General features: G+C 33.9%; 1 protein-coding gene across 1 annotated transcript; it reads right to left on the reverse strand.

The window, feature by feature from the left end:
- Window positions 1–678: 678 nt before the first annotated feature.
- On the reverse strand, window positions 679–13,342 carry LOC121739897 (segmentation protein even-skipped). The gene is made up of 4 exons (XM_042132496.1): window positions 12,929–13,342; window positions 4,312–4,375; window positions 3,922–4,054; window positions 679–1,526 (listed from the first exon to the last, which is right to left on the reverse strand). Exons 1-4 carry the CDS (start codon window positions 13,254–13,256, stop codon window positions 1,203–1,205), a joined length of 849 nt encoding a protein of 282 aa, XP_041988430.1. The 5' UTR covers window positions 13,257–13,342; the 3' UTR covers window positions 679–1,202.
- Between the last annotated feature and the right edge of the window lie 266 nt (window positions 13,343–13,608).

The following is a 13,608-nucleotide window of genomic DNA, read 5'->3' on the forward strand; positions in this document are numbered from 1 at the left end:
TTATAACATAGAATCTACCAAACAAAACTTCATTGAAAACTTGAGATAAGGGACATTATGTGCTAGACAAAAGTGACAAATAAAAATTATTGTTAACATTATGATTTGTATATTTTTAATATTTTTACACGTTTCTTAAATCTAATCATAGTTTAATATTTATAACAATACTATAATATTGTGTATTAATACAATATTCTTAATTCAGTTATAATATAATATCTTAAAGAGATAGACACTTTATCTTTCGTTCATCAAACAATATTATTTTAAATGTCGACTATTTGACCTGTGCGGTGCGTAGGTAGGTGGTTACCTATTTAAAAAGTAAAAAATTCCTAATTCGAAAATCTCAAAAAATAAATAAAATAATGAAATTATTGAATCAGGCATTTTAAAATAATGCAACTAATACAATTTTTGTTGATTTAACAGTGGTGTTCCTATAAAATGTTATTTAGCAACTTTATTTTTCGACTTAGACTAGCGTTAGGTATAATATCTACAAGTTACTTCAGGGAAAATTACTCAACTATTAAGTCTATTTACATTTTAATTATAACTTTACCACTTAACAAAAGTCGACTATAGTTGTAAAATCTTGATCTGATGTCTGATGATCAGGAATTTACAACAATAAAAAAAATATTTTCTATTTGCAAAAAAATATTTTTGCAAATAGGTAATAGAAATAGTAATTCTGATCCAACTTATAGATACCTAAGCTATTTTTACATTTACTACAACTGACAGTATTTATTCTGATTCTAACTGACATGATACGGTTTATTGAACTACAAATTACATTTTTAAAGCAAAAAAACCGTTTCTGCAATTTTCTCGAAATTTCACGAAAATGTGCGGCCATTTTGTTTCATAAAATTCACACACATTTATACATACAACGTGGAATGGATAAAGCACTTGCCTATTATTTCTTCTTATAAGTAAGTACTAGGTAAACAATACACTGACTAATAACTACTACTTGACTAAAATAAATTATGCATTATAATATGATATTTTTAGTATTTACAAAACTATATACAAACTTGAATGTGTATTTTGCGAAAAAACCAAATTCAAGTTAACATAAAGAGTATTTTTAAAATTTAATTAATTTAAAGAAAAAAAACAACGTAACAACAAACGATTTGAGCCATTTAAAACAAACTCTTATAGACCTAAACGTGAGCTAAATCTTATTTTTCCGTGTTGAGGTTGAAATTCGAGTATCCCGGCCTGAGGTTGGATTCGGCGGTGACGGGGGAAGGAGTGGTGGGAGTCATGTACGGGTACCTCGGGTAGGGAGGGTACGGGTAGGGATACCCGGAGGGCAGCAGTTGAGGGTTGTGGAAGGGAGGGATCAGCGCGGGCGACGGGTAGCCGTAAGGTAGCCCTACGGATGATGCAGCAGCCTGGAGAATGGAGGCAGCGAACGCGGGATCGCTATACACTGCCGCATACGGCCACGCCACAGCTATACGTTGACGCTTGTCCTTCATTCTACGGTTTTGGAACCATACCTGTTAACAAAGAGAAAAAATTGTTAGACAATATTTAGCAGACGCTCCTTCGCTTGTAGACACATTTGGATGCTCTAAATTCTAATCCTAAAAGATCACTCTAAAACGGTCATAAATCTAGGTGTGATATCGTCAATATAAAACAGAATATATAATGTCCAACATAAAATTTTAAAATTTAATTAAGTATGTTCTAGTCACGATGTTTGATGTTGTTTCCGACGTTTGAAGGTCTTGTCGCGTTAGTCAATAAACACTTAATACTTTATCATTCAACATAATTTTGTGAACATTTTTCACACACCTCTGCTAATGATCTATCCGCATATAATGAAGCCACTTTCTTAAAAGCAATTTGTATTACTTCTTCTTTAGATAATGATTGAAATAATATTCAAAAAATATTATTCTTACTAGCAACCTAATTTTAACGCCTAACAATGCAAATTGCAATTACAACAATGTTTCATTCAATTGAAGATACAGCGAAGAAAAAATAAAAATATATCCGTTTATAACTACGGCAAAACAATATTAAAGTGAAACAAAACGCCATTTTGAAATCGTTAAACGCGGTAATGGTTTGAATAACTTAGTAAGCCAGCGAAATGTTCGCGAAGGGAAACCGCCTTTTGTCTGCAAACACTCGAATAGCGTGTTAATTGGCGGGAGTTTCAAGAAACACTCAAGTAGCAAATTCAGTTGCATCATAGACAAGATTATTGCTTTAAGCCTTTGCAAAAGCATTGCGAATATACAGCTGAGGCATTAGTAGGTAATAAAAGAAAATTATGGCTTTTAATATCTTGGCTAAAATGTAAATATTGTTCTTGGCATGGCTTTTCGCAAACCTATTTCGTTTGTTGTTGGTTTTGTAACTTAGGATTTTAACATTTTCAGGACAATCTCTATTAAAGCAATATTTGTAAAAGTATTTTTAAAGATTCCAACTAATATGAATGTACAGCAAGTAATAATAATTAACACAAACTTCATTAAGGAAGGTGTAACAATATAGATAATGTAGAAACATTAAACAAACAACAAAAATTTACGGCACATCAAATAGTAGCCGCGGTGTCTAATAGTTTTTAATTGGTATAATCGTGCCATAAACGAACAGACAACCAATGGAACTTTTTTAATGATAAGCGTTTGTGAGCATTCGGCCATTTATTTCGTTTTTCATTAGCATTGTATAGCTACTGAATAATTCGGCCGGTGCCTTTTAATTCATCGACAAATTAGCGTGAATGTAAAATTCGAATGAGCCATAAACACGCTTTTTTTTCTTTTTTTAGTGGACGTGATAATTGATATTATGGTACAGCCGGCGTTCGCGTGGAATTTGTATTGCCGTGAGGTATTTGTGTTGAATTAATTATTATTTTAATGTTGAGTGTGTTTTATCGTTTTATATTACGTATTATAATTTTCTTCTTAAGGTTTAAATTTGTATACCTGTTAAATAAGAAGCGACATTAAATTAATGAGGAAAAACCTATTGCATTCTCTATAGAAATAAAGGATCTTTAATAGGTACAACTGAATATATTATGTTTCCAAATCTTGCTTTGGCAGCTAAACCTAATGAATGCTGATAATTTAAATTTGCTTTGGAAGCCGATGATGATGATTTCGCTTAATTGAATGTAGATGATAAAACAAGAGCTGTTAAGAGACTTTTTAGCACATTTGTAACGTGATTCTGCGAATTAGCGGGCATAAAGCATTCGTGATGGAAATTATTATAGATCTAATTGAAGCATCACACCCAGCCTCTTGTGAAGTGAGGAAAACCTGCGTTTTGAAGCTACAACGTTTAAGAGAGAGGAACCATAATTAAAAATATAATAATATGTTTTAAGGTTATGCTTGTATCTACAATAGAAGTAGTAAAATTACATTTTTAATTATAACACCAAAAAATTGACGCAAGAACAGAATAAGTCATCACTTTATTTGCTGATCGTGATGCTAATGTTATAAAAATTTGCTTATTCATCCTAATTGTTACAAGACTTTAAAGCAGTTAGGTCAAGCGTAGGTTGTTGTGAATAAGTTTTAAAACTTTGCAATACACACTGAAAATTCGTAAAAATTTCGACAGTAATTATTACAATACTGGCAGTTTACATAAAAAGGTTCTAATTTCAAATGCAATGTTATTGTCTATGGTCGAAACGTCATATTTTAGCACATGTCTCAATAATTGGCGACAATCACTGATTTTGGCTAAATAGGTCAATGCGTAGGCGCATGTATGGTTTGACTAATATCAGGTAGGTACTTAATATTATCGATAAGTGGACTGATATATTAATATTATAAAAGGTATTTTTCCTTCCTTTTGTAAAGATAATATGGCTGAACAAAGTAGTAATCTTCAACCTACCTTTATTGTGGACTCTGGAAGGTGTAACTGGGCAGCCAACTCGCACCTTCTCGGGCGCGAGACGTAATTTTCCTTCATAAATTCCTTTTCTAGACGCGATAGCTGTTCTCTCGTAAACGCGGTCCGGTATCTCCTACGAAAAAAAATTTAATGGTCTAAATAATTCAAAATTGATGAATTCAGAGACACAGTTGCAGAGATATAATGCGAAACAAATTGATATTTAACCTTTGGTAAAGCAAATGACCTTGCGTGTTTGGACGCATTTTTAATACAATTCTGTTTTTTTTTTTTTTTATCAGAAGAATAATTATTGTAGGTCATAATATTATTATAATTATTTGTAATTAAGTATTGACAGTTCCTCTATGGTATTGATAAGATTTTTACCTGATGTTCGGGTCCGGAGCTGAACTTGAATTGTTTATCTGTTCTGATTGCGGGCTCATAGATTCTGTGAACAAAGATACAATGGAATTAATTTTCAAAACGTATTTAATGCTTTGGTGGAATACATACTTAAAATACGAAGACTTGATAAGTAAGTATATAAAATGTTTTTTATCCGTGGAACACATATAAAAGTTACTATGTCAATTATTAAAAAAGGAGCTTTTTTCGGATTTATATTATAATTGTTATGTAAGTATAATATATTATATTTTTTAAATATATTATAATATATTACTTAAATATTTTTTTAATGCATTACACACAATAACCGCTTGTAATAAGCTGGTGCAATTAGTGCGTATCAGTCCCAAGGAGCTCTAAAGGGTTATGAGTACCGAACACTCAAGCGGCTTCAAACAAGGGTCTTATCTTAATGACTGTTTTGTCTAGACATCAGCTACTTGTATTCTCTACGTACTTACAAAGGAAATTTGTTGTAATTACCTACTTATATAACAATTACTACCGTTTCAAATTATCCGCTTAAAGGATGTTGAGATGATTAGATATTATAATATTGAAACGGGCGACGCAATCATGTCAAAGAACATAAAAGTAAATGCATATCATTAATTGTTTTGCAATGATACCGAAATATGTGTTTTAATAACATATTTCTTTGTAACAATTAAAAAAACGTTAACGTCTCAATTGTCGATAGCCATTCGCCTCATAGACAATATACGTGACTCGAAGCCGTTCTTAACGGCCAGTGTCAATATGACGTTGGCGCGCCCTTTTTAAATTTAGAACCACTTCAGTAACTAATTACATTTGTAAAGTCGGCGTTTTGGTGGTGCTTTTTTCTAAATTGAGACCGCGCCGATTGGTGTTTTCGGTTTCTTTGTTGGATACGCTTCATGGGAAAATATTTAATTAGACAATAGCTTATTTGTGTTTGTTTTGTGTTAATGTATTCCTTTAGAAACTCTGGGCGGACAATTAACACCTACCGCTACTGGTTCGGAGAGCGGTACCGATTTTATGATGAGTCAATCTCGAATCATTCAGACGAAATAAATTATTTTAAAACATTATAAACCCGTGATGATGTTGAAAGGCACATTAGGAAAGGTTATTTGTAATAACTTAATTTAAACCTTTTATACGCTTCCTTCTTAGTAATTATAATATAAGTTGTAAGACTTGATGAATAAACAACCAATTATTTGGTACTTTATTATGTTTTATTAATTTGGATGATGCCACAAAAGTCGAAACTCACATGTGGAAAAATGTTCAGGAATGTACAAGTGCATTATAATTTATAGGTAGCAAACGTTGGACAGTGCAGTGTAAATTCATAAGCTTATTTATTTTAATATCGAGTATCGAGATTCCGCCGAGCCTCAAAGACTTTGTTATTATATTAATGCACTCAAATAACTCTAATAAATTAGCATCATTATAGAATATTTATTGCGTAAGTGCTCGAGACTGATGCTTTTTTGTAGATCGGCGTTGGCGACGCCACTTGACATGTTCCCATGCTGGGTGGCGACACAACACTTAAAACTCAATTTGCAATCGTCTAGTCGGGAGCTTCCTCTAACAAACTTTTTCATTATGCTGATACCAGATGTCTTGGCGTGTGTCATTAAAAAATGATCCATAGACAAGGATGGCGCTTCCGTTTGTTCCGGAAGATATTTTTCTGTGGCGGCGCTGGAGTGGTTTTTAAAGTTATGACTGTCGTTAATGGACGCCGCTCGTCGATACGTTTCGACACCGCCTCGCTTTGTTTCAAAATTGACGCTAATTTGAAATGGAAATAGCACTTCGTCATAAAAGCAATACTTAAGGATTTATTTTCTCGTTGCATCAAGATATTATGTTTATGTGGGTGTTGGACAAATTTATTATAAGAAAAAAATATGTCAATGATAAAGAAACGAAGTATTTATAAAGAAACACAAAGAAGTATTAAAAACAGTTTCAATATAAGCGAAATGCAAAGTTTTAAAACCTTGATCTGGTAATTTTCTTTCTTATTATGTAAGTAATTCTTATTGCGAAATGCGAATATAGCAAAACCTGCAATCAAAATTGACTTCAATTTCATATAAGTTTCGCCGTTTAGAAATGTATAAAACCTAAACGTAGACCGAAAACCAAATTCAATTGCCAGATAGTCCAGATACAGATAGCAAAGTATACAGTAAGTAATTCTATTTCGAAACATCTTTGCGTTGGTAGGTATAATTTAGAACACATGAGAGCATTGTTAGCGTCTATTTAACTTATCATACATCAGCACTCAGACATTATAAAGACGTTATGAAACACTGGTCTTTATTAGCACTTCCACGAACATTCAAATCAGTCGGCTAATGTGTGATACTAACTGTATTATTCGAATATGGAATGCACCGTTTTAACCATAGACTACAGATATTTTTGTACTTTTGTTAACGTTCCAGTGCTGACTTTAGGTAAGAGTGCGCGAATATATTTTATGGACAGAAGACAGTTCTTATTTATTTAATAAGAAATGCGATTTTACTAGAAACAGTATGAGATTAAAATTCTTTAAAATATATCACAGCTTTCAAACACCTCCACACACGGCTAATGGTCTGAGTTTAATTTAATTGTACCGCAAATGTACCAATTAATCATTCGATCTAATTACCTTAAGCGTTTAACGTTAAATAACAATGGCGAGGTTCAATTTGCGAACCAAATAGCCCTTGTAATAGCCGGAAACCGATCGCTATACATTAACCATTGGAATTATCGAGCCACCCTCGCCGCGCGACCGCCACGCGTCCCTTATTGTAGCGCCATTGTTACCACGTTTATTGTCTATGACAATTGACAAGACGTAACTGGCTACCGATACTGATTCGAAATTAGAACTGTATTAAGTCGGCTATTATATAGTTTGTTATCAGATATCGGTGGAACATGACGATAAATTATGTTTCGTTTATCGATAAAATGAACTGTAACAATAATATTTCATACTGATTACTAGCTGTCCCGGTGAACTTCGTGTCACTTTAAAACCTTCCCTGGACTTCTACGAATATTTTAAGACTAAAATTAGCCCAATCCGTTCAGCCGTTTCCGAGTTTTAGCGTTACTAACACAATTGAAAATCCATTTTTATATATATAGATTATAAAGTTAGGTTAGATATAAACTATTGCAATTTGCAAACATTACAGTAGATTGAAAGTGACCTCATCTAAGAAGAAACAAAAACACTAATCGATTTAGATACTAAATCAAATAAAAATTATACTTACTAAACATTATACTTACTTAATAAAAAAAACTATTTGCAAATAAATTAACATCTATCTTAACCCTTGTTCTGTTGTTTAATATTTCATAATCTCCAGTTGGATTAAACTCTAATCTCGTAAAAAATCACACTCAGAAGGTCTCCAGGGGTTAGCTGCAATAGCGAGGCAAAACATTTGCCGAACAATTATCCAGTGTAGAGCCAATTACACGGTGTCATCCCTCGGCACGCTCCCCTAAACCAATTTTCATAATAAAATCCGTATCTAGTAGACAACGATGTAATGAAGATAAATATCTCTTTAGGGAGTCAAGTAATAAAACCAGTTTAGGCTCAATTGACAAGACGCACGGCCCTTCGTTGACGTAATTAAAAATTTCTAGTGTCAAATTGTGGCGGGAGAACAGTGACAGTTCGGTTCGAAAATCGAATTTATGGTCAATTGATTTCGGTTTATTGGCGACATCTGCTCCAACCACAAACGTGTTAACCTTTATATTGTGTTAATTGCTTATTTTCTTAATCCAAACTATTAAGTAACTAATTTTACAACGCGAGGTTTTGGTTTGGTCATTTCGGTATTTCCAGGCTACTCTTTCTATTGCCATTTGCCACAGAATCTTTTAGCGATAAATTTAATGCGCGTGTGTTAAGTTCTAACTTCTACTAAAGCAAAAATAGGTAATCGGGCTACTAATGTAGGTACCTAACTACTAAGTACTAACTAGTGAAACTACATAGAATTAACACCAGCTATCTTCGACCACTAATATACAGCTATATAAGAAATAAATATAAAGCATCAAAAGAGAATTCTATTGCGTGTTCTTAAGGGTTACAATTGGAATATTCAAAGTTTTATTAGACTACCTGCAAATATGGCTTTGTCGATAATTACTTTGAGATGCCGATTTTATTGTCATGATAATATACCGTTATGAGTATCATTGGCGTGTTATGACTGGCGTCCATAAAAGTGGGTTTGGTATGGATTTCCGAGTTCAGACGCAAAAAATTGGGTAAATGAGGTAAACGTTCAGGTGATTCACGCTTCGCTGCTAAATTAACGGCTCTTGTAATTATTTTTGTTGCCTACGTCATTATGATGTTCATTGTACTTAAAGGTAATAAAAATTAATTAGAAATGAATTAATATTTTTCGTTTAAGTACATGATACTTATGAAAAATAATCGGCCAAGTGCGAGTCGGACTCGCGCACGAAGGGTTCCGTACCATTATAGAGCAAAATTAGGCCAAAAATTGTGTTTATTGTATGGGCCCCCTTATTATTTTATTTTATTTTAATATTATTGTTTAATATTAAATTACATTATTTACACATATAACTAAGGACTTTGAGAAAAATTCAAGTACCTACCTGTGCCATTATTGATTACGAGCAAAAAAGGCCAAAAAAATCACATTTGTTGTATAGGATAAATATTAACTTTATTTTGTTTTTAGTGTTTCTTATTATAGCGGCAATAGATATACATAATCTGTGAAAGAAACTTAAGGTTGTTTAAACCGACCTCCATCATTGAATAATTATTGTTACTTATGGGAATTTAGGAAATAAAAATAATTAACAAAAAAAATTTTTTGGAAGATTCCTAAGAATCTTATACAGCCTGACTGGTGAGACGTCATGTTCAACTTGGTACTCGGTTCCAAGAGCGTCGCCAAGGGGGGGCAAAGAGGGCAGCTGCACCCCCCCCCCCCCCCCCTAGATGCAAACAACGACCACTATAAATTAAAATCTGATAATTAACAAAAAATACAATGTTATTATAACTTATTTACAAGTTTTTTATTGCATAGTCAAGAGCTCGTGCTCGTAGCTTTACACATTGGACTCTGTACTGTCACAGAATATATATTTATATATGTAGTACTAAGATACTGTTTTTAAAATCGCTGTAGAGTGTAGATGTAAGGCTCGGAGTACAAATGAAAAGCTTCATGTGCTGTCGACTTTACCTACAATTCATACCTACTTTTCTCATTCGTAGAGAATGAGAAAAGTATGAATTGTATTTAAATAAATGAATCATGGACACTAAGGAAATCACGCGGCTAGGCAAGATAAAGGCATACAGGTATTAAATATGAGGCCGGCGCGGCGCGGCGGCGGCCCATGCGCGGCGTCCATGCGTTGGGTAAATATTTTTTTTTACTTTAAGCTTGCTTTAAGTTACATTTAGTATTTACTCAGTAATCAATTGATCATCATTTTAGATTAATGATTAACAATCATTAATCTAATTCGTCAAGCCCCATACGGTCACCACTCACCGGTGACCGAGACACTATAGAAATTCTATTGTGTCTCGTTTTTCCATGATCAACGGGCTAAGCAATTGATTTTTTTTCATCTAATAATAGCCAAATATCACGTCCACGTCCACACGTCCACCAGTCATGCTATATATAAATTTCAATGTTACCTTTACTTTTCGGTGACGACGGTGGAGTAATGCACCCGTTATAAACGTTTTTCGTCAAATCCGCGGCGATTTTCATATTTAACCCCTCAATTTCTTCGAGAAAACATTAGGAAAGACCCACCTGACGCTGAAGCGTAAGTAAACTGTTAATATTATGTTAAGAATTACCGTCGCGATGTAAGATAAAGCATACTTAATTGTACAATTATCTCCCCTGGGTGTTAGTAATAAGGGTTTAAATGGCGTGCCCCGAGCTGCGGTTTCAGTCTACTAAAAATCCATAATATGCTGGCCAATAACCATCCTTTACCCCCACTATGGGGCGGGGCCTGTTCGCCGTCTCGTTCGCACGGGCTTTCCGAGCTTATACGATAACGTGACAGGTTATTATACAAACTAATGATTATAATATTATGAAAGTTTCGTACGCGATTAAGTACTGAATTAGTTATTTCGTTGCAAAATTATTTACTTGTCCACTTTTACGAGCGGTTCTGTATGTAACAGTTTAAATGTTGCCAAATTGGTTAGAAATGATCCACTTTAAATGAGCTTTGATATTGTATTTGTAATAAACATTCTGCTTGTTTGTGGCTGGTTCAGGTAAAGGTTCAGTGTTCAAAGCTTAAAAAATTATAACATTAAAGTTATTTTTTCACAACTTTCATTTTTTACCCCCACGGCATTGACAGTGTTAAGTTCTACATCATTTACCTACCTTAAGTTTAGAAGGTAAATGATGTGGTTCATAATTTTTAGTGGGTAAACTGTAAAGTAATTAATTGATTAAGGGCCTGTTTCACCACTTCCTGAAAAGTGCCGAATAGGCTATCCACCACTTAACTTGACAGCTGATGAAGTATAGAGAATCTGTCAAAAAATTTGTGAATAGCCTATTCGGCACTTTATCAGAAAGTGGTAAAACTTGTGATATTCTGATATATATAATATAACCTATCATTACCTAATATTTGTCAATTCTTTTTAATTGAGCTCCGTAATTAATTGACACCAAATTAAATTTTCGATGGATTCAATCTTAACATGTAGTTAGAAGTTAGTACCTAGGTTAGGCTCATTGTTATTAACAATTTTGTAAAAGCAAATTTCACTATTGCATTCAATAATGACATCCAAATATTTTGCATAATAAAAACAAAAACAAAGATTCCTCACCACACCGAACATTATATTACGTTTCCGAGTAAACAAACAAAAGAACAAAAATATTTACGCGGCGGCAATAAAAGAGAAAATTTTGTACATTGTCAAACCGCTGAGGGCACCCAATAATTGAGCAAAAGACAGTGACGAACAAAAAAACTATTGTCACAACATTTTGCCGGCAGAAGGCGCGTCACGCTGCGTAGCTAAAGATTCACGCTGGTATTATGCTCAAATGTCACAATTTGCTACTGGAATCTTATGTGTAGATACATTGTGAACGACAGAATCGGACAAAGAACACCTACGGGCATTTAGACTGTGGCCCTTGTCATCATAACACTGCATGATGTCGCTTCAGTCGAAGCCGCAAATATAAGATGAATAATCAATCTCATAGCTGAGAAAATCTAGAGTTGATCAAAAACTGCTATATACCTACATAAATAGTTCTAATAGTAAATCTATCAGTGATTGTAATATCTAGATTCTAAGTAGATGATAAGAATAAGACTCTAGCCTTAGATTAATGATAGCGCCGCGAAGACCAATCATTAATCTAAGACTCTAGCTAAATGACAAGGAAATGGGGAAACGTTGAATGTTTTCTATGAAGTAACTAAAAATAACTAGAATTGATGGTAACTAATAAACTATTACCTACTTAAGTGGCTACTTAAGTAAGTTATCTATAATGAATAATGAATTAATCGGATAATAATTCCTGGAGATGTAAAGATAGATTAGAAAGATATTTTCAGGGATTTAGTGTGATAACTTATAACTGTAATATTTTGTCTTTTAACAATCATGTTTGTGATTGACAGTCATACTGTCGAAAAAGCAAATTGTCATAATTACATTTTAGTGCGGTAACTAAACGAAACGGCGAAACAAAAGTAGAACGTTGGTAAAACTTTCAAAAGCAACTTTCGGCTTTGGTCAAAGTAAATTTTGATGACAAAAACCAAGTTATGAACAAAAAGGTCTTGCTGCAATAAAATCATAAACGCATAATGTTGGTGACCGAACGTTAGACAATCGAAAAGTACAGTAACATTTAAACATTATGATCTTTAATGATCCTATTCATTATATTGAAACTAAGTTTGGTGAAGACCTCTAAGGCTTAGGTACAAGTGATCTAAGAGAAATGCCGACAAGCGAATAAATAATAGCAATTAGCATTTTACTTAACTAAAATCATTATGCATTAAAATAATGTAAGAGTCTATTATAATGTAGATAATACATCACTGTAGTGTGATAATAGAATAATGATAATTTAAACACCTAAAACACAGTTTATTTCACATATTTTATCAAGAAGTCCTAGTTCATCTTGTAGGTTCATCTTGTAGGTTCATCTTGTAGGTTTTGTGTTTATGCTGAATCAAAACTTACAAATTATAAAACGGCAGAATTTCGTGTATCAACTACCATACCTAACTCGCATTAAATTGTTTCTCCTTAAGTTTTGTAAGTTTTGAATTTAATTTGTCTGACACGGCTTACTTAATTCTTCATATTTTGCTTATCAACTTATCAATGACATTTTATAGATGGACAATTTTATACGGTTCAAATAGACCCTTAAGACATTATTACAATTTTACCGTCGGCTAAATTAACCTCCGAACCTTGTAGGTTGACTATGCACTGCTAATAATTTCATTAGTATTAATTTCTTACCGTGTCTGTCGTCCGCTCCGTCGCTGTCGATCTCGCTCCTAACGCTGCCGGGGCTGGACCTCTTCAGGTCATCGGTGTTCGGACTCTCCTGGTACACTCTCTTGTCGTACGACATGAAGTAAGGGAAGTTCGGCACGCGGCTCTGTTGGAAGTAGTAGTCCATCTTGCGATCTCTCTTCACGTCCTCGTCCTCGGAGTGATCGTTGAAATCGGTCATCGTGTTCTCGATATCGATCTCCGGCGATCGCCTATCGATGCCCACTATCGACTCGATCGAGAAGTTCTTCGGCTGTATCTTCGTAGTCATTTTGCTTATCTCCTTTTCCATTTGTATTTGGAACACACACTCACTGGCCACTGACACGATTTTGGATATCGAACGTCCGTGTCTGACAGTTCTCTGACGAGTTTTGGTGAGTCTGCACTGATTGGGAATAACCACGCCTCTCCGTGGGGGTGTTTACTGCCGGCGCCCGACGCTCCATTTTAAGCTCTATGGTGATGCGTTAAAGCTCACTTTTCCCTAAATTCTTACCAAGACTAATAAATTAAAAAGTAACCGATGTATTTTCGTCCCTAGCTGAATAGAATAAGGCACCTTTTCGAGGGAAGCACAATAAAGACATTATTGAGCGTAATCTGTGTGGTTTGGCATTAAAAAAAGGTTCAAGCTGTATTGT

This window comes from Aricia agestis, chromosome 2 (genome assembly GCF_905147365.1).
Source record: "Aricia agestis chromosome 2, ilAriAges1.1, whole genome shotgun sequence".
In the NCBI taxonomy this organism is placed as follows: domain Eukaryota; kingdom Metazoa; phylum Arthropoda; class Insecta; order Lepidoptera; family Lycaenidae; genus Aricia; species Aricia agestis.

Bases quoted from the DNA above. Each gene is read 5' to 3' on its own strand.
- LOC121739897 (XM_042132496.1), bottom strand. From the start codon at position 13,256: ATGGAAAAGGAGATAAGCAAAATGACTACGAAGATACAGCCGAAGAAC. The intron at 4,055-4,311 runs GTAAAAATCTTA...TTTTTTTCGTAG, and splicing joins GCTCCGGACCCGAACATCAG to GAGATACCGGACCGCGTTTA. The intron at 1,527-3,921 runs GTAGGTTGAAGA...CTTTGTTAACAG, and splicing joins TTCCAGAGTCCACAATAAAG to GTATGGTTCCAAAACCGTAG.